This window comes from Rana temporaria, chromosome 6 (assembly GCF_905171775.1).
Source record: "Rana temporaria chromosome 6, aRanTem1.1, whole genome shotgun sequence".
NCBI lineage: Eukaryota > Metazoa > Chordata > Amphibia > Anura > Ranidae > Rana > Rana temporaria.
Window position 1 is genome coordinate 103,563,731 of NC_053494.1, and position 23,086 is coordinate 103,586,816.

Consider the following 23,086-nt stretch of genomic DNA (forward strand, 5'->3'; position numbering starts at 1 on the left):
AAGTAGGCATTTCCAGTGCTGGAGTTATCACAAAGGAGCGTTTAAAATGGTAGACAGACATTTTTTTTAAAAGCGTTTCTAAAGTGAACAACCTCAGACGATACACAGAGATTAAACAAATCCCCCTACATAGGTTTTACTTGTTTATCTGCAGTCTCCTTGTCCCTACACCCCTTCAAAAGGGGAGAAAAGTGTTTAAAACTCTCTTCACCGGTCAGGAACACAGAGGAGAGGGCGGAGAAGCTGCAGTAACAGTGTGTGAGAGCTGATTGGAGGAAAGGAACACCCCCCCCCTTCTCCACTCAGCAGAAGAACTGTGTTCTGAATAGACAAGGGGGCAGATCCACAAATAAATTAGATATAGATACGCCGGCGTAATTTCAAAATTCCAGCGTCGTATCTTTGTTTTGAATCCTCAAAACAAGATACTATGGCATCTCGGCTAGATCCGACAGGCGTACGCCGTCGGATCTAAGATGCAATTTTTCGGCGGCCGCTAGGTGGCGTTCCCGTCGTAATCCGCGTTGAGTATGCAAATTAGCTATTTACAGCAATCCGCGAACTTACGTCGGCTCGTCGCTTTTTTTTCCATCGTTTGCGTTTGGATTTTTCCGGCATATAGTTAAAGCTGCTATACTGAGGCGTACTCAATGTTAAGTATGGCCGTCCTTCCCGCGTACAATTTTGAATTTTTTACGTTGTTTGCATAAGTCGTTCGCGAATAGGAATTTGCGTAGAATGACGTCACCGTCGTAAGCATTGGCGGGTTCCGGTTTAATTTCGAGCATGCGCACTGGGATACCCCCAGGGATGGCGCATGTGCAGTTCCAAAAAAACGTTGTTTACGTCGGGTCACGACGTATTAACATAAAACACGCCCCCATTAAATCCATTTGAATTCCGCGCCCTTACGCCGCGAGAGATACACTACGCCGCCGTAACTTACGGCATGAATTCGTTGAGGATTCAAACCAAAGCCAAGTAAGTTACATCGGCGTAGCGTACCTTACATACGCTGCGCCCGGCGCAGATGTATGTGGATCTGCCCCAAGCTGTCTGCTGAGCTTTCCCCCCTCCTGACACTAATTTAAATCATGTGTCTGGAAAACCTCTCAAAAGACAGAAGCTGATGACAGAGGAAGGAAGCACCAGAGAAAAACGGCACTTAGAGCTTTGGAGATAGATAGGTAAACACTACAGATATACAGTATGTGCTTTGTTCAAATTTCATAAGTGAGCTTAACAACCACTTGAAGTTATACTGTGTGAATGAGAACATGTAACAAATCTAAAAGTAGGTGTTATTCCAAATTAGCTGCACAAATGGAAACACAATTTAATGAAAAAAGGCTTACTAACATTAGTCAAATTGACTTGTATTCTTTGTGCAACTTCCATATGGGAAACAGAGTGCCCTAGTGTATTTGGCATAAAAATCCCTATCATTGCATCAAAACATGCAGGTCTCTGAATGTACAAAATATCTGGTTCTGTGGCTACACCTTAAAATAGATATAAACCTTAACAGAATAAAAAAAAATCCTAAAGCTCTGTGAATAAACAGTTTTGAATATAAAATAGGATTTTTTGTATTAACTGTAAAATTAAGGGACAAAGGAAGTCTTTAACCACTTGCCGTCCGCCAATGACAAATTGACGACAGCAAAGTGGTTGTAGAATCCTGACTGGACGTCATATGACGCCCTCAGGATTCTGAACCGCTGCGCCCCCCCCCGGGGGTGCGCATCGCAGCGATCGTTGTTGCAGGGTGTCAGTCTGACACCCCGCAACACCGATCAAGGTAAAGAGTCTCTCACGGAGACTCTTTACCACATGATCAGCCGTGTCCAATCACAGCTGATCACGATGTAAACTGTCAGACGCGAGTAGAGGAGAGCCGATCGGCTGCTCCTGTGACAGGGGGGGTTTGTGCTGATCGATTATCAGCACAGCCCCCCCCCCCCGAGGATGCCCACTGGACCACCAGGGTTGCCCACTGGACCACCAGGGATGCCCACTAGACCACCAGGGATTAAAAAAAAAAAAGGTATGCCACCCTAGACCACCAGGGATGAGAAGGACACAAAAAATGGATGCCAATCAGTGCCGCAATGGATGCCAATCAGTGCCCACAATGGGCATGACTGATTGGCAGGCATTGTTTGGCACTGATTGGCATCCATTAGTACAACACATACGATAGTGCCCATCCGCGCCACCTATCAGTGCCCGTCCATGCCTCCTATCAGTGCCCATCCGTGCCGCCTGTCCGTGCCGCCTATCCGTGCCCAGCCGTGCCACCTATCTGTGCCACCTATCCTTGCCGCCTATCCAAGCCCATCCATGCCGCCTATCCGTGCCGCCTATCAGTGCCCATCCGTGCCGCACATCAGTGCCGCATATTAGTGCCCATCAATGCCACCACATCAGTGCCACCTCTTTGGTGCCCATCAGTGCCGCCTTTTCAGTGCCCGTCGGTGCAGTACCATCAGTGCCCATCACTGAAGGAGAAAACGTACTTATTTACAATGTTTTATAACAGAAACAAAAAAAAACATATTTTTTCTAAATTTTTGGTCATTTTTTTATTTTTTTTGCAGAAAATAAATATCCCAGAGGTGATCTAATACCACCAAAATAAAGCTCTATTTGTGGGTACAAAATGATAAAAATGTCATTTGGGTACAGTGTAGCATGACCGCGCAATTGTCATTCAAAGTGCAACAGCGCTGAAAGCTAAAAATTGGTCTGGGCAGGAAGGTGTATAAGTGCCCTGTATGGAAGTGGTTAAAGGGGTTGTAAAGGTTTGTTTTTTATTTTCTAAATAGGTTCCTTTAAGCTAGTGCATTGTTGGTTCACTTGCCTTTTCCTTAGAAGGGAATTTGAAGGAAAAGGTAAGTGAACCAACAATGCACTAGCTTAAAGGAACCTATTTAGAAAATAAAAAACAAACCTTCACAACCCCTTTAAGCTTATCCTGACACCTACAGGAGGATTGGACACTGGCAAACAAACGCTTCAGGCCAGCCTAGGATAACCACTCTTACTACTAACATGCGTCAGATTTGTAGCAAATGGGAGGGAGCCGTGTCCTTCAATGTACTCCAATAAAATAATTTTACATGGAGCACAAAAATCCTATTTTCCTTCTTGTAAACTAAGGGACATATGAAATCTAACCTTTGGGGTGTCCAAAAAGCCAAAACTGAGGGGTAGTCAACACAGCAAACAAATGCTATCAGGCCCTGGAAAAAAACAACAGAAAACTAGGGATAACCTATAGAGTAAAAGGACCACCTAAAGGACCTTACACCCAAAGCTGGCACCCTGGTAGAACTTGGAGAACATGTGAAAAGACTACCAGGTGGTAGCCTTGCAAATCTGGTAAACAACAGCTTGAACCTGAAAAGTCCAAGATGCATTCACATATCTAGCAGAGTATTGAAACCAAATGCTTTGATGATGTCACTTAGAGATGGTGGAACGAGAAGTCAGTGCGCCCTTTTGGGCTCCATCTCAAATTCCAAAAAGGGAATCGGTCTTTCAGAAAGGAGCAGCGGTTGAGAGATATAACAGTGGTCTATGAGCCTGGAATTTCTATACCTAAAGACATTCAGTGCTGAGATCCAGAATGGGGCAAATGCCCTTTTGGGTTTGCAAACACAAAAACAGAATGGAGTAAATCCTCTGTAACCATGCTGCCACAAGAACTGGAGCAATGACACCTTGATCCATAACACCCGAGAGGGCTGGATGATGATCTGCTACCCTGTGAGGAAATGTAGGAGGGTTGCAGAAGAGAAACCGATGAGGGGACAGAGAGTGAAACTCCATTTGTAGCCATGGGATGCAACCTTTTGTATCCACATGTCAGAGATGCAACCGTCCTAGTGTTCTTAAAGATTAACAAACATCCATCTACTTTGAAAAGTGCAGAGGATTTAGCAGACTTTAAGTGCCAGACAGACAGCAAAACTTGGAGGGTCTTAGGGGTTAAGGGGACGGAGAAACAAGAGGGATATTTATCAACATTCAGAGATAGAAGACTTTGATCTGTTCCTTAGGCCCCGTACACACGAGGAGACATCTCCGATGAAAACGGTCCGCGGACTGTGAGCTTTTGGTGTACACACCATCAGACCAAAATCCCCGCAGACAGAGAACGCAGTGACGTAGAAGACACTGACGTTCTCAAACACGGAAGTGCAATGCTTCCACGCATGCGTCGAATCAATTCGACGCATGCGCGGGATTTCGGTCCGCTGGTTAGACGTACTAACCAGCGGACATGTCCGACGGACAGGTTTCCAGCGGACAAGTTTCTAAGCGTGCTAAGAAACTTTTGTCCACTGGAAACCTGTCCGCTAGGCCAGGAAACCTGTCCGCTAGGCCGTACACACGACTGAACATGTCCGATGAAACTGGTCCGCAGACCAGTTTCATCGGACATGTTCGGTCGTGTGTACGGGGCCTTAGGCTTCCTACCCTGATGAAGACAGGAGCTTTCGCCACTATTCTTGATGATGCTGTCAAGAGCTGGTCTGAAGAGTCATTGGCAAAGGCTATGCAACCCAAATTCTTTTTTACGCAAGTCCAGCATTTTGGCAAAGTGCCCTATGCATATGTACTGGCAAATGTGGGAAATTAAACGCAAGTCTTCCTGCAAACTGTTACAATAACACAAGCTGTCTTAGGGAAACCTGAAAAGTCAAACATGGCTTGCAAGCAGGAACGGCAGCACGAAGATGCTTAATTGACATTGTATAGCAAGGAAAAGCGCAAAGCATGTGAACAACACTCCACCCAGCATGCAATATTAGTACTCAGTCCTACAGTATTAATAATTTCTGTGGCAAAACCAATGAGAATGCCAGAAGCTCTGGACCTACAAAGTGCTAAGCAGAGGACTTTTACAAGAACAGTCTGAAAAGCGTCAAATGAAAAACCCAGTGCCCGAACGTCACCTCCAGCCTATCTCTGCAATGTCCAGTCCAGCAGGGTCAGGACTTCCTGCACACAGCTACAGGTGGCTCCAGCTGCATAAACAAGGTAATCATTCATGCTGTACGGGCCGCAATAATACAAGCAAGGTTTATTTACAAACACTTCCTGTCTTATGGTGACCCTGATTACTCAGTACAGCTGAAGCATCCTCACCTTTTCCTGTGCACACCAAAGTTGGAGTCGCTATTTTTTAACAAAGTTCAGTGGCACATTCTGCTGCAGACAATGTAGGAATTAACTAAACTCCCTTGCACCAATATAATGGCTCAGGGAACAGTCACAAATGGCCTGTGCCACATTAACTAAGCAGACAGACCTGTTTCAGGTTTATCTGAGCTATCTAAACAACCCATGATAGTTTCTATTTCAGAGTGAATTAGAAACTGGCACAGGCTCCCCCCTAATTAACAGAGAGAATACAGCAATTTAGAAAACTGCGACAGATTCCCACCAGGTGTGACCTCCATAGAAAGCTCACATCCTTCTGTCTGCTCGTGCAGTGATTACACTACACAAGCAGAACATGCAGGGTTAACAACACTTGTACTGCAAAGTGGATTTGCCTTTCGTAAATAAGCCCCAATGTCTTTTTCAGGGAAGGCCTTGCATGTTTCAGCAGGACAATGCAAAACTGCATCTGTGACAACAGCATGGCTTCATACAATAGAAGAGTCCAGTTCCTTAACTGGCCTGCCTGCCATCCAGAGCTTTCACTAACTTAAAATATTCGGGGAACTTGAAACTAAAAATATAACAAAGATGACCCAGGACTGTTGAGCACTTAAAATCCTATATCAGGAAAAATGGGTCAACATTCCTCTCCCAAAATGCCAGCAACTGGTCTCCTCAGCTCCCAGACAGTAATGCCGCGTACACACGGTCGGAATTTCCGACAACAAATGTTATATGTGAGCTTGTTGTGGGAAAATCCGACCGTGTGTATGCTCCATCGGACATTTGCTGTCTGAAATTCCAACAACAAATGTTTTTCGTGGAAAATTTGCGATGACGTCGGCGCACGCACGGTTATGACGTTTGGCCATCACCCAGCATAAAAGAAGCCATGAGGGGTGGATTATTTCAGGCACCTATTGATTTGGGGTAACGCCTTTCCACACCTCACCTTTGAACTGATTACGTAAGAGGAGCACCTTACACACATGTAGACATGGGGCAGGTGCTAACTGTGGTTTCCGTTTTTTTTTTTCTCTTATAGAGTCTTTGGGTCTATTTAGACCCAAACAGGGATTCAAGTAGCGGCGAGTCTTTGGAATTGGGCAGGACGTGACCCGGCTAGTTACACACCGGAAGGTTCTGGGCCTTTATTTTCCAACTCCCTGGTAACTATTTATTTTTTCTTAAAAAAAATTTTGTACCCTGACACTGCTTTGTTTACTTAAGGTAGTGATTCCTGTTTTGAACACCACTACATATCCCCAATTTGCATGGGTCCTTCTACTCCACCTGGTCCACCTACCTAGGACCTTGGATACTTTGGCTCCTCTTCCTTTCGCCCCCTCCTTAGGTCACTAGCCATTGCAAGGCAGTTTGTTTGGTTCCATCCACATATGGATGCCAACAATTTGCGAAGTGGCCATTCGGTGATTGAGTATACTAGATAATACATTTATACACAACATAGATACTACTTTACTCCTATTTGTTTTTATGACTAGGTCATGAGGGACGTTCGGAGGCTACTCCATCCCCACTCAACCCTATAACTAAGGAAAGGGGTCCATTTCCAGTTTATTACATGGTTTGGTATGCTATCCGTCTACCATATGTTACATCAGTTCAACAAGTCTTAACTTATTGCCCATATTTTGTGTACAGTTTTTTTATGACGTGTCTTTTATCATTTTTTACTGTAAACAGAATTACCATTTGCACTACTCTTCCTCTGTGGCCCCTGATGACGGTCGACAACCAGAAACGCGTCGGGCACACACACATCACCCACTAGGAGAGTGCTATTTTCTCTACTTGCTATTGTTTGTGGCACATGTACTGTTTTAGTGTTATTGTTTTTGTATTTGTACACTTGTTGCTTTCCCATGCACCATAGGTGCCTACTGTGCTTCAACATCAAGTGCCAGTTTTTGTACAAATTTCCCATTAAAGATCGTATTTTACCTTTACATTTTGTTTGGCCTTTAAAATCCCACTTAGGGGGAGATACTCTCTTTTTTGTTAATGTTTGAGAGCTGGTTCTCAAATTTTCCGACAACAAAGCTTGTTGTCGGAAATTCCGATTGTGTGTACACAATTTCGACACACAAAATTTCACGCATGCTCGGAATCAAGCAGAAGAGTCACACTGGCCATTGAACTTCATTTTTCTCGGCTCGTTGTATGTCTTGTACATCACCGCATTCTTGACGTTCGGAATTTCCGACAACATTTGTGTGACCGTGTGTATGCAAGACAAGTTTGAGTCAACATCCATCAAAAAAAAATCCACGGTTTTGTTGTCGGAATGTCCGATCGTCTGTACTCGGCATTTAGATCATTGTTAAAAGCAGAGTGGATGCTGCACATAGCCCTGTCCCAACTTTTTTTGAGACGTGTTGCTGCCATAAATTTCAAGATTCTTATGTTTTTTCTTAAAATTGTACATTTTCTCTGTTTAAACATTTAATATGTTTTCTACTGTGAATAAAAAAAAAATATTTATAAGATTTGCAAATCATTGCATTCTGTTTTTATGTAATGTGCTGATCCAGAAAGCAAACCATGTAAATATGTGGGGATCGTCGCTCTGCCCAACACCCCATGCAGTCAAAAGGAGGCGTGGCTTAGCCAAGGCTGCTCCTTATCTTTTCACTGCATGGGCTGAGTGGGTACAGTGGCAATCTCCATACATTTACATGGTTTAGGCGGTACCACCCATAAAACTCTGTACTGAGTTAAAGTGGGAGTTCACCCGAAATTTTTAACATTAGATTGATGCTCATTTTGTCATGGGGAATCGGGTGTTTTTTTTTAAATCAAAGCCGTACTTACCGTTTTAGAGATGCATCTTCTCCGGCGCTTCCGGGTATGGTCTTCGGGACTGGGCGTTCCTACTTGATTGACAGGCTTCCGACAGACTTCCGACGGTCGCATCTATCGCGTCACGAGTAGCCGAAAGAAGCCGAACGTCGGTGCGGGTCTATACGGCGCCTGCGCACCGACGTTCGGCTACTTTCGGAAAATCGTGACGCGATGGATGCGACCGTCGGAAGCCTGTCGGAAGACTGTCAATCAAATAGGAACGCCCAGTCCCGCAGCCCATACCCGGAAGCGGCGGAGAAGATCGCTCTCTAAAACGGTAAGTACGGCTTTGATTTAAAAAAAACTACCCGATTCCCCTAGACAAAATGAGCATCAATCTAATGTTAAAAATTTTCATTTCCGGGTGAACCTCCACTTTTAAAGATGCCGCAACTGCAAAGCAAAGTATCTCAGCAGCAGCAAGTATACAGTCCTGTCTGGCTATATTGTTAAAATTGGGGTGGGCACATGGGGGGGGGTTAAAAAAAATGCAGCTCAGTCTGTTTTTACTGCCCCCCAACCACCCATCTGAAAGAGCCCTTACTGTTAATGTATCTCAGTGCAAGGTCTGACAGTCTTAATGTTGATAAGGAAGACTAAGTGACTGCAGTTTAACCACTTCCTTACTGGGCACTTAAACCCCCTTCCTGACCAGAGGACTTTTTGTGTTTCGGCACTGCGTCGCTTTAACTGACAATTGCGCGGTCGTGCGACGTGGCTCCCAAACAAAATTTACGTCCTTTTTTTCCCACAAACAGAGCTTTCTTTTGGTGGTATTTGATCACCTCTGCGGTTTTTATTTTTTGCGCTATAAACAAAAATAGAGCGACAATTTTGAAAAAAAAAATAATATTTTTTACTTGTTGCTAAAAAATAAATAGCTAAATTTTTTTTTCTCAGCCTAGGCCGATACGTATTTTACATATTTTTGGTAAAAAAAAAAAAAATCGCAATAAGCGAATGGTTTGCACAAAAGTTATAGCGCCTACAAAATAGGGGACAGAATTATTATTATATTTTTTTTTACTAGTAATGGCGGCGATCTGGGATTTTTATCGGTACTGCGACCTTATGGCGGACACATCGGACACTTTTGACACATTTTTGCCACCATTCACATTTATACTGCGATCAGTGCTATAAATATGCACCAATTACTGTATAAATGTGACTGGCATTGAAGGGGTTAACACTAGGGGGTGAGGGAGGGGTTAAATGTGTACCCTATATAGTGTTCTAACTGTGGGGGAAGGGGACTGACTGGGGGAGGTGACCGATCTGTATCCCTATGTACAAGAGACACAGATCGGTCTCCTCTCTCCCTGACAGGACGTGGATGTCTGTGTTTACACACACAGATCCACATCCTTGTCACTGTAACCGCCGATCGCGGGAGCCTGGCGGACATCGCGGCTGCCAGGCACGCGCATCGGCATCCCAGTGATGCGGCGGGCCCCCCAGTGGCCAGGAGGAGCGGAGGCCGTATAAAGACGGCCACTCAGAGAAGTAGAACCACCCTGCGGCCGTTGGGAAGTGGTTAAAGGGGTTGTAAATCCTCATTCTATGCATTAAGGTAAAAAACCTTCTGTAGCGCTGCAGCCCCCCCCCCCCATTTAACTTACCTGAACGCTGTCATCCTCTGGCCAGGAACGAGCACACCAGATCTAGTTGGTGCCTTGTGTCCCGATTGGATAGATTGATAGTGCAGCCATTGGATCCTGCTGCTATCAAGCAAATCCAATGACGTGGTGCCGGGGGGTGAGGCCGAGTCCTGCATTCTGTGTAAGAAGAACCCAGATGCAGGACTTGGGTGACACGGGTGTCCACCTTAGGAGAACTTTCTCCAACGTGGACACTCAATGCGGGGAGGAGCCACCAGCGCCGCTGAGGGACCTCGGAAGAGGAGGACCGGGGCCGCTCTGTGCAAAACTAACTGCACAGTGGAGGTAAGTATGACATGTTTGTTATTTACAAAAATGAGGGTTTACAACCCCTTTAATATAGTTAATGTAATACATGGTACAATCACAGTAAATGAAATATAACATAGAGGATACGTTTATTTTGGACACAGAGGTCACCTACACCCTTTCCTTAGATCTGGACTACAACTTCAGATGGCTCCAAGATCCTCTAATCTGTAGGGTGGCCAGAGGTCACGTGACCTGCTACAGTGAGTAATGGTGATTGTCTTCATCTATATCCCAGCCTATAGCTGTGTGAGCTTTTAGGCTGCAAAGGTTCTAAGCAGGCACGGCACAAAAGAGAATCGTTTAATCCATCTGAATGATGGGCTCCTGCTATATTTTATTGTTGCAGAGACTAAAAGAGGGCAATGGGGAGCTTCATATCTAAAGTACACTTATCCTTTAAGGTAGACATTACATTTATAATTCATAAGATGTGCTCACTAAAAAAAAATAGATTATAGCTTCCATTTAAATTCTTTCAGACATCACTAGGCGAATTTATCTGGGACCAAAAGAAGCCACGAATAAGCAGGTCAGCTACATACAGATAAAATAAGAAAGATTAAAACTTCCTAATCTTAATCTCTATTACTGGATAGCACATTTAATTCAGTTTACATGCAGAAACGTGAAATCATTCTCTATACCATGGTTTTGATTTCCAACCCTTACTACCTCACTTGTTTGTCATCCAGTGCCCAGGAAAAGGATGAGAAATAACATCGTGCCCCCCCTCCCCAATCTTACTGCTAACCTATAAGGTAGAATGGGTATACTGCACTGCACCGATTCTCCTCCTCCATAAACAGCATAGCAAATAAAACAAAAACAGAATATAATGAGCATATAGCATGGAAATGTATGTAGTGACCCCACGTCAGGAGAGGCTTCACTGGAGGCACCGGGAGGGAGAAGAGAGGCAGAGACACACTGAGCATGGAGTAGGGAGAATCGACTGACACTGAGCAGGTGAGTGCCAGTGTCACAGATCCCATCCTTCTGCCACTGATCCCATCCATCCCTCTGCCACTGATCCCATCCATCCCTCTGCCTCTGACCCCATCCATCCCTCTGCCCCTGATCCCATCTATCCTACCATCCCTCTGCCCCTGATCCCATCAATTCCTCTGCCACTAATCCCACCATCCCTCTGCCACTGATCCCATCCTACCTCCTAACAATCCCCCTGCCCCTGGTCTCATGCATCCCACCATCCCTCTTCCACTAAACCCATCCCACCCTACCACCATCCCTCTCCCACTGATCCTATCCCCACCACCATCCCTCTGCCACTGATCCCATCCCCACCACCATCCCTCTGCCACTGATCCCATCCCCCCACTATCCATCCTTCTGCCTGATCCCATCCCCCCACCACCATTCCACTACAGGCTCCAGGATGGATGGAATCAGGGGCAGAGGAATGGTGTCTCTGGTCTCCAAGACAACATGTTTTGAGGTGTGGCCTTTTTTGTTGAGCCTTGGAGGAGGAAACCAGGGGGTGATGTTGACAGATTGGACCAGGGGCAGAGACAGCACTAGCTATAATGAACATACCGTGGCAGCCATTATATCCAAAACATGATTTTGTTACACTTATTAAGAAGAAAAGTTAATAAACAAATAAAACAAAGCCATTCAATAAAAACACATAATGGTATTAGGTGATTGCTGCGCATAGGGAATTCAAATTCAACAAATTCAGTTTTAAAGTGGCTCTCCGAGCCTATTCCAATTCTATAAAAATATATAAAGTCATATAAATGGGATACAGAACCATATATATCAAAAATAATAATCAAAATGAACCAAATAACAACTACTATAAAACAATACTCAAGAAAACTCTAAAAAACAACAAATATATAATAACATATATGATGTTACTCAAAGGTATCATTCTTATTATGATTACGAAAAGGAGAAAACCATAGAAAAAATAATAATACTACAGACACCCACCAAGGGGATTTAATAAAGTAATAAATCAAATAACATTGTGTACTTCCAGTTTCTTATTGAGACCATTCAAAGACATGGCAGTAGTAAGTATTGCAACAAAAGCTGATTTAAATTTTTACTATTATTGGGGCAACGATTGTTTTCTTTTTACTTGGGGTCAAGATTCAGACCTTAAAGGGGTTGTAAAGGAAAACATTTGTTTTCATAATAAGCATCCTTTACCTGCAGACATTCCTCTTTCCACTTCCCCATTGTTCGTTTTTGCTCAGAAGTTGCTTTATTTCTTCTCTGTTCTGTTCACTTCCTGCTTGTCTGATTGTAACTCACCACAGTGAAGGGAGGCTTTACTGCGGTGGTCAGTAACGTGCTCGCCCCCTCCTGGGAACTACATCTGTGCGGCAGGACGCTCTCTACGTGTTAGAGACTTCAAGGTGTGAATTACTGGGCGTGCCGCAATTCATACTGGGAAATGTAGTTCTTACATAAACGAGCGCCGCAAACCAGGAAGTGAATGAGAGAACAGAAACTAGAATGCCAGAGGTGATATAGATGAAGGAATTTAATAGGTATTTACCCGTTTTTTAACAGAATCATTACACTATTCTGTCTGTCTACCTTGCAGACATTAATTTTAGGCAAAATATTTTTTTCCTTTACAACTCCTTTAACTTGGATATGGAACCATTTGGTGACAGGGATACACAGATCTTTGGACAAAAAACGTCATCTGTGTTTTCAAGTGATTTTCCACAAAGTGTACCTTAGATATTTGCAACTCGAACACTTTCATGGTTTCTCTACTACAAGTTCTCCTTCCTCTTCATTAACTTTTTATGAATCTAAATGCAGATATGACCACAGAAGCAAAGCTCCTCACTCATCACTGTAGAATATATGCAGCTTTAAAATTGCACTTACCAAAGGAGTATCCAAGCAATGTTTAAATGAAAAAAAAAAAGCCTGAGCCTTCCTTAGGGGAAAATAAAAAAGTAAAATTCAAACCAATCAGAGAGTACCTCTCTGTATTATTACAAATCTGCAGTCCTTGAACAGTGACAAATAAGGTAGCACTTAACATGAAAAATAACTGCTTTAACCCTTTCATGGCAAAGGGAAAAAACAACCCTTAGGCCGCGTACACACGACCGGTCCATCCGATGAGATGACCGTTTTCATCGGTTCACCGCTGAAGCAGAATGATGGTCTGATGTGCGTACACACCATCAGTTCAAAAAACAATTGTTTCTTTCTAGTGTAAGGGGTACTCATTGAGACCATGCATGTTGTTAGTTTGTATGTTTATTTTATGTTATATTTATTGTATTGTTTTGGAAAAAATTTATAAAAGAATTTTGTAATAGAAAAAAAAAACAAAAAAACAATCGTGTCAGAACGCGGTGACGTAAAACACACGACGTGCTGAAAAAAAAGAAGTTTAATGCTTCCAAGCATGCCTCGACTTGATTCTGAGCATGCGCGGGTTTTGAACCGATGCTTTTGTGTACTAACCATCGGTTTTGACCGATGGTCAGCCGTCCATCGGTTCTATTTTAAAGCAAGTTCTAAAACTTTGGTCTGAAGGACAAAAGTTTGATGGGCCGTACACACAGTCGGTTTGGACTGATGAAACTGGACTTCGGTCTGTTTTCATCGGTTTGGACCGGTCGTGTGTACGCGGCCTTATGCCCAGACCCAGCCTTGCAATTTGCAACATGTGCTAGTAAAATTGTACAAATAATCACAACCAGTGGCAGCTGGTGCTGTATTTAGGGTGGCAAACAATCCAAAACACCCACCCACCCTGGTCGGATCAGCCGCAAAAACAATACCTTTCTGATGCCCACTTGTACCAGACAAGTTGTTTGGTGAGAACATGGTAGGGTCCAGAAACATGGGAGTGCATTCTGGCTGTCAATGGCTGAAAACTCATTTGTGAATTTTTTTGTACTCTATTTTTTTTACTCAGTGGAAGTGGAAGAACCCCAAAAACTACTCCAGATGTACTCATTTAAAAAAAATTGACCCCCCCCCCCAAAGCAGAGGGACAGAGGGATGGAAGTATGATTTCTGTGGGATGCTTTAGGGACTATATAAGTATTTTTTATACATGAAGGGCAAAGAAATTTAAAAAAATAAAGTTACAGACAGGTATAGTACTGCTTAAAGCAGGGGTGCTCAACCTGTGGCCCTCGACCTCAAAATGGGGAAGAGCATCCCCCGCGTTGGAAATCCATTCATCGCAATCTGGGCTTGGCTACTTACCATCCCAGAGCATTAAATTGTTGGCCCGCACGCAAAAGTGTCTGTGTCCAGGGGACCCGGCGCATCACGGATCACGGTAAATTGCCGCTGATAGCGACCGTTTACCACGTGATCGCTCTGTCAAATGACAAAGCGATCACTTCCCTCCCCTCTCTGTACCGATCAGTACAGTTTGAGAGGGGAGAGATCCCATCCATCCCTGCCCTACTCTGCAATACCCTGCAAGACTCTGCAATACCCTGCCAATACTCTGCAATACCCTGCCAATACCCTGCCAATACCCTGCCAATACTCCGCCAATACTCTGCAATACCCTGCCAATACTCTGCAAAACCCTGCAATACCCTGCCAATACTCTGCAATATCCTGCCAATACTCTGCAATATCCTGCCAATACTCTGCAATATCCTGCCAATACTCTGCAATACCCTGCCAATACTCTGCAATACCCTGCCAATACTCTGCAATATCCTGCCAATACTCTGCAATATCCTGCCAATACTCTGTCTGCAATACTCTTCAACACTCTGCAATACCCTGCAACACTCTGCAATACCTGGCCATACTCTGCATTACCCTGCGACTCTCTGCATTACCCTGCGACTCTCTGCATTACCCTGCGACTCTCTGCATTACCCTGCGACACTCTGCAATACCCTGCGACACTCTGCAATACCCTGCAACACTCTGCATTACCCTGCAACACTCTGCATTACCCTGCAACACTCTGCAATACCCTGCAACACTCTGCAATACCCTGCAACACTCTGCAATACCCTGCAACACTCTGCATTACCCTGCAACACTTTGCATTACCCTGCAACACTCTGCATTACCCTGCAGCACTCTGCATTACCCTGCAACACTCTGCAATACCCTACAACACTCTGCAATACCCTGCAACACTCTGCAATACCCTGCAACACTCTGCATTACCCTGCAACACTCTGCATTACCCTGCAACACTCTGCATTACCCTGCAATACCCTACAACATTCTGCAATACCCTGCCAACACTCTGCAATACCCTGCAACACTCTGCAATACCCTGCAATACCTTGCAACACTCTGCAATACCCTGCAACACTCTGCAATACCCTGCCATACCCTGCCCTACTCTGCAATACCCTGCAACACTCTGAAATACCCTACAACATTCTACAATACCCTGCCAACACTCTGCAATACCCTTCAACACTCTGCAACACTCTGCAATACCCTGCAATACCTTGCAATACCCTGAAATACCCTGCAACACTCAGCAATACCCTGCTATACTCTGCAATACCCTGCTATACTCTGCAATACCCTGCCATACTCTGCAATACCCTGCCATACTCTGCAATACCCTGCCATACTCTGCAATACCCTGCCATACTCTGCAATACCCTGCCATACTCTGCAATACCCTGCCATACTCTGCAATACCCTGCCATACTCTGCAACACTCTGCCATACCCTGCCATACTCTGCCATACCCTGCCATACCCTGCAATACCCTGCGATACCCAGCCATACCCTGCGATACCCAGCCATACTCTGCGATACCCAGCCATACTCTGCGATACCCAGCCATACTCTGCGATACCCAGCCATACTCTGCGATACCCAGCCATACTCTGCGATACCCAGCCATACTCTGCGATACCCAGCCATACTCTGCGATACCCAGCCATACTCTGCGATACCCAGCCATACTCTGCGATACCCAGCCATACTCAGCCATACCCAGCCATGCTCTGCCATGCTTGCCTGTACTCAGCCTCTGTATGTGGCCAGGCTGTGGAAGTCTCACACATGTGGTATCGCCGTACTCAGGAGGAGTAGGAGAATCTATTTTGGAGTGTCATTTTTGGTATGTACATGCTATGTGTTAGAAATATTGTATAAATTGACAACTTTGTGTTAAAAAAAAAAAGCGTTTTAACCACTTCCTGCCCGCCGGCCGTCATATGACATCCTTGACTTTGTGCGGGGATATCTGAATGATGCTTACAGCTACAGGCATAATTCAGATATCGGAAAAATGAAAACAAGGTGGGATTTTATATGGGGCCATGTCAGGTCATGGCATAGTGCCCCCGTCCCTATATATTGGCAAGGTTGTGGAGACAAGGGGAGGGGAAAGGGGGAAAACAGGGGGGGAGGGGGAGGGGATAATTCAGATATCAACTTTTTCAGCTGGTGATTCCCTACACCATAAGAATGATCGTAGCGGCTGTTCCACTGCTTGATCGTTCTTACGAGAGGAGAGAGGGGACCGTTCCCCCTCCCGCCGCCTTCCGATGCTTCTACCGACTCACTGTTACAATCTAAGCCAGGATCGTTATTTATTTATTTTTTTATTTCAGGCTTCCCAGCCTAGAGGTGAGATGTGGGGTCTTATTGACCCCACATCTTACTGTAAAGAGGACCTGTCATGCCATATTCCTATTACAAGGGATGTTTACAGTCCTTGCAATAGGAATAAAAATGATCAAAACATTTATTTTTGTCGAAAAACGTGTCAAACTAAAATAAATAAAGTAAAATGAACAATAAATGTATTTTTTTTTTAAAAGCTCCTCTGTCCCCATGTGCTGGCATACAGAAGCGAACGCATACGTATGAAAACAGTGTTCAAACCACACATGTGAGGCATTGCTGTGAACGTTGGAGTGAGAGAAATAATTTTGGCCCTAGAACTCCTCTCCAACTAAAAACATGTAACCAGTAAAAATATTTAAAGCGTCGCCTATGGGGATTTCTAAGTAGCGAAGTTTGGCGCCATTCCACAAGCAATTTTCTATTTACTTGGCGTAACTTCATCTTTCACATTATGCAAAAACATTGGGCTAACTTTACTGTTTTTTTTTAAAAGCACAAAACATTTTTTTCCCAAAAAAAACACGTTCGAAAAATTGCTGCGCAAATACGGTGCAAGATAAAAAATGGCAACGATTGCCATTGTATTCTCTAGGGTCTTTGCTAAGAAAAACATATATAATGTTTTGGGGTTCTATGTAATTTTCTAGCAAATAAATTATGATTTTTACATATAGAGAGAAATGTCAGAATTGGCCTGGGTGCTCCAGAACGCCTGATGGTGCTCCCTGCATGTCGGGCCTTTGTATGTGGCCACGCTGTGTAAAAGTCTCACACATGTGGTATCGCCATACTCGGGAGTAATAGCAGAATGTGTTTTGGGGTGTAATTTGTGGTATGCATATGCTGTGTGTGAAAAATAACCTGCTAATATGACAATTTTGTGAAAAAATTTATAAAAATCTTGATTTTACACAGAATTGTGGGAAAAAAATGGCAACTTCAAAAAACTCGCCATGCCTCTTTCTAAATACCTTGGAATGTCTTCTTTCCAAAAAGGGGTCATTTGGGGGTATTTGTACTTTTCTGGCTTGTTAGGGTCTAAAGAAATGAGAGATAGGCCGTCAGTACTTCAGGTGCGATCTATTTTTAGAGATTGGCACCATAGCTTGTGGACTCTATAACTTTCACAAAGACCAAATAATATGCACCAATTTGTACTTATTTTTACCAAAGATATGTAGCAGTATACATTTTGGCCAAAATTTTAGAAGAAAAATTACTAATTTGCTAAATATAACAGAAACAAAGATTTATAATTTTTTTTTACAGAATTTTCAGTCTTTTTTCTTTTATAGCGCAAAAAATAAAAAACCCAACGGTGATTAAATACCACCAAAAGAAAGCTCTATTTGTGTTAAAAAAAGGACAAACATTTTATTTGGGTACAGTGTTGTATGACTGAGTAATTGTCATTCAAAATGTGAGAGCACCGAAAGCTGAAAATTGGTCTGGTTATTAAGGGGGTTTAAGTGCCCAGTTGTCAAGTGGTTAAACAACACATACACTGTGCTTTTCCAATGGTCATATTAACCCCTTTTAAAATGGTTAACAACTATTAGGCTGCTTTCACAACTGCTTTGTGGGTGCAGCGCAGTACACCTGTGGCTTTCCTGTGGGTTAGTTAGTTGCACTGAGCCATGGCCTTCTATTATATCCTGCGAGTTTGGTGTGCTTTCTGAAATGCAGGAATTGTGGTGTGTTTTCAGAAAGTACACCACACCCGTAAGTTATAATAGAAGTTTAGCTAACCTGCAGGAAAGCTGTGCTACACACGCTCGCTGTGCGGGTAAACCGCAGTGCATCAATCTGAAAGCAGATTTATAGAGGTTTAAAACAGTTTACATTTGCAGTTTGAGGGGCGGTAAAACCCCATAGAGGAGACAAGTTTTTACCGCACACACACGCAACCACTGGTGTAGCCTCAGGGGTTGCAATGGCGACCCCTTACCCCCCCCCCCCATGCTCCAGGGGGCCCCAATGCGACCTTTCTGTCACATTCTCTTTTACACTGGAACAGGAGGGACGGCGGGGGTGGCATATACAGGACCCGATCACCTCCATTTTTATCCTGCCATTGCTGAAAGTCGATTTCTCCCATCCCGCTGGAATTCAGCGACTGCAGGAGGAAAACGTTCATTACGCTATTCAAAATATTAACAAAAAATAAATAAAAAATTGAAATTCTGAACTATTACATTTCATTATGGCCCGTGACCAGTTACCAAATCACTTAGGTGTCCTTCGCTCTTCAAAAGGTTGCGCACCCCTGCCTTAAAGCATTGATCCATGTAAAGGCCAGGATTAGCTTAGATTTCTGGCAATATTTGGTCGGGTTACCTCTTTAGGGGTCTTTGACTTGTATTGCTGTGTGAGATAAGAAATGCTGCAAATTATTTGCTGGCAACCTGCTCATTGATTGCGATTGTGACTATGTTCCCTTTAAATCAGAGATATTAAAACTGCTTTAATGTCTTAAGAACAAGGTCCAATTGCCTGCTTGCTTATACTATATACAACAAAGGAATTAAACATGGTCAGTGGCAGTAGGCATATCCTAACCATTTTGTAGAAAGCTTTCAATATAATTTATTGTAATTTGTTAGACACAAAGGCCCTTCGGTATTTTCACTGAAGCTGAGGGCTCTCACAGTGGGCTGATCAGGCACACTTTGTTAACATCACAAAATCTCACTGCAAATAGTTCACTGATGCAGTAATTGACGGTTTCCCTCTTTTTAATGCAACAATGTAAGAGTTTCTGGATTCGTTAATTTGTTCTAACTGTGCCACACACCATGGTCTGCTTTTCACAAAGATCCTTGAAAAGGTGGAATGCTTGTATAATATTTTTCCAGGTAATTGTGTAAAAGGGGGACCACTAAATAACTTACAATTTTACCAATGATATCCATGTAAGCTGCCCTTGCTCTCATACTGTACAGATGAAAGCTATGTGTGTACATACCTTGTAGAGTTTTACACCATACCTGGCACATTTGCTAGGAGTGTATTGTTTTAGACCTTGCTAGTAAAATTAATCAGTAATACATCTACAGCTATGCACTGGGGAGGTGTTATCTCAGAACATCTGTCTGCTTATACATACAGTTCATTGTTATTAAAGTATAACTACATTAAAAGTGCAAAAACATTAGCAAATTTTGAAACTGACCGCTTCATGCTTTCATGAGCATTAGGCCTCGTACAGACGAGCGGACCTGTCCGATGAAAATGGTCCGCGGACCGTTTTCATCGGACATGTCTGCTAGCAGATTTTGGTCTGATGGTTGTACACACCATCAAACCAAAATCCCAGCGGACAGAATACGCGGTGACGTGGCGGCGACGATGACACGGCGATGTGCGCGAACCAGGAAGTTCAATGCTTCCACACATGCGTCGAATCACTTCGACGTCATGCGCGGGTTCTCGGGGCAGCGGACATGTCCGATGAGTCGTACTGACCATCGGACATGTCCGGCGGACAGGCTTCCAGTGGACATGTTTCTTAGCATGCTAAGAAACATTTGTCCGCTGGAAACCTGTCCGGTCGGCCGGAGAATTGTCCGGTCGGCCCTACACACGGCCGAACATGTCTGCTGAAACTGGTCCGACGGACCAGTTTCAGCGGACATGTTCGGTCGTGTGTACGAGGCCTTAAACGTGCATTTTCAAATTGGGATTTTCAGATCAGTACAATCTAATTTTAGTCTTTTTAGTGAGGCCTATATTATAATCCTCAATGACATCATAATCTGCTAAACTTTTTTTCCACAGAGCCACAGATAGCAAGTCCCAGCCTCAGGACCATCCAGTCCAATGCGTTTCATAGTCATAGAGAATCTCACTTTGTAGATACTTCTAATAAACAAAGCATTGAAACATTATGTTACGTTTCATAAAGATGAAGTACAATTACCAATGTGATAAAGACCAATCCAATCAGTGGGGTCCACTTCTTCCTTTATATCCCAGAAGATGATAAGTTCCTGAGACTGACCAAGTATATATTCATACATGCTGGCTGTCAGGCTGGAACGACTGTCAGAGGTTACCAGGTCAGTGTCACTGTTGGCTCGCTGAAAGTTCAAGTTCTCAGTCATTGCGCTTTCAGGTGCAAAACTTTGGAGATTCTCTGGACCCAGTGTATAACGAAGTTGTGGGTTACGCTGTCGTAGGAGACAATGTTCTCGAACAGAACTGGCCATGATCTATAGGTCACTCAAATATCTAGAAAAACAAGAGAAGTAGATAAGGTTAAGTTATTAAAATAAAATAACATACATTTTTAAATCAATATGAATGACAACTTGTATTTTAGGCTTATTTGAAAGAATCTCACCACAATGTATCAGTGTTTAAGATAAAAGAATGTGTTTTAAGGGTTCTTTTACGCGCAGGCACTTCACTCCGTTCAGAAGGGGATCCATGAGAACATCAACTATGGAATCAGAGCCGATCAGGATAGATGTCAGTTTCTTGACATGCAAGTCCATTCAGTTTTTGTGCACATTTTGACAAGGAAATGTGGTGGACTTATGATTGCTCTTTTGGTGGCCAGATGTTTACATTAGCCTACCTCTAATTGTTCAAGTTTAACCCCGAAAAACAGGAAAGGATGCAATCCGTTTTTCTTTTTTCCAGATCTAGACAGATTCAGTGGTAGGCGGAAGTAAACGGACACAAGTCCTTTTACATTTGCCTGCCCATAGATCTGCATGGAGCTCTTGATCAGATCCACCTGAAAAACTGGTGGTCCTGATGAGAAAGCCTGCGACAAAGATCTGCCCATATAGGAGTGGGCATATCCATAGCAACTATTCAGTCCAGATCTGTGCCTTTTGCCTGCACCAAAACGCTCACTGCCCAGGGAGCATGTGGCCAAAAGAGTATTTGGTTAACCATTTCAAAACCAGGTTATGGAATACCTTTGTTGGGATCAATATCTCATCTGGCAATAATTCTCATCTTTCTAAATTAAAGGTGTCTACAGATTTGTAATGATATATGTCTAACAAAGCAACAATCTCTATATGAGGCGCGTGACCTTGCTGGCTGGATGTTGTCTACAGGAACCATCAATCAGATGGAAGGACGCCTCCGGATGCAAAGCACAGATTGTAATACAGGGGCATTGTCTTAGGATTTCTGGTGAGTTCATTTCCATAGGGGAGAGGGGTCTCACGAGGTGTGGTGACGGGAACCCCGATTGGATTTAAGCTGTATATGAACCACATGGATGGACTGTTTCATGTTCTTTAATTGAACTATGGACATTTGGAACATATGGGCATATAGACACATTTGGTGAAATATTTATTATACGCTGCTAATGTTATATCTTAGATTTAACATATGTGTGATGATTTGTTTAATTTATAGTAGCTGCTAATAGTTCTAGTTTTTTTATATACGAGAGAGAATTCTATGAGCGCTGGGAGAGAAGCGTCTTTTTTTTGTAATTCCTTTATTTTTCAAAGAAAGTGCATTTCACAGCTAAAGTTAGTAACAATGATATCTAATAAGATCAGATAACAGGAAGGGTCACGCAATGTGTTCAACAGATCAACTGTCCTGGCATTACACAGTATGGATGGCATGAATGAAAACACGGTATGTATAGAAAATATTGTCGGTGCAAAGAGCCGGGAGGGAATTTTATCAGTTACATGCAAGACCCAAAACAGGTATTCATGGGTGCAAAACTAAGCAGAAAAAAAAAAAAACTCTTAATCCTCGTACACACGATAGGTTAACCAGAGGACCAAACCGATCGTGTGTGGGCCCCATAGGTTATTTAACCATAGGTTAAAAAAAAGCCAACTTGCTTTAAATTTAACCTATGGATTCCTAACCGATGGGAAAAAAACGATAATTCGTAGGCACAACCATCGGTTAAAAATCCACGCATGCTCAGAATCAAGTCGACGCATGCTTGGAAGCATTGAACTTCGTTTTTTTTAGCACGTTGTTGTGTTTTACGTCACAGCGTTTAACCGATGGTGTGTAGGCACGACGGACCATCAGTCAGCTTCATCGGTTAACCTATGACAATGGTCCATCAGACCGTTCTCATCGGATGGACTGATTGTGTGTACGAGGCTTTACAGTATATTGGGGGAAAAGGTGTCCCGATGGGCACCTGAGCCTAGAGATGGGACACAAAGACAGGGATAATGGAAGTGAAGATATTCACAGTATCTGAATGGTACAGCCCATATCTAAGCTATCCTTATGCATAAAGCACAAAGGGCCAGATTCAGGTAGAAGTGCGGCGGCGGAACGTATCGTAGATACGTTACACCGCCGCAAGTTTTCATCGCAAGTGCCTGATTCACAAAGCACTTGCGATGAAAACTACGCCGGCGGCCTCCGGCGTAAGCCCGCGTAATTTAAATGGGCGTGTGCCATTTAAATTAGGCGCACTCCCGCGCCGGACCTACTGCGCATGCTCCGTTTAGAAATTCCCGTTGTGCTTTGCGCGC

General features: G+C 43.6%; 1 protein-coding gene across 1 annotated transcript in view; it reads right to left on the reverse strand.

The window, feature by feature from the left end:
- HECW2 (HECT, C2 and WW domain containing E3 ubiquitin protein ligase 2) overlaps nucleotides 1-23,086 on the reverse strand; it is a 336,744-nt gene that overhangs the window by 203,018 nt on the left and 110,640 nt on the right. The window contains exon 3 of the mRNA XM_040358472.1: nucleotides 20,521-20,831. Coding sequence (XP_040214406.1) covers nucleotides 20,521-20,809 — 289 coding nt within the window. The 5' untranslated portion in view covers nucleotides 20,810-20,831. The remainder of the gene's footprint in view (nucleotides 1-20,520; nucleotides 20,832-23,086) is intronic.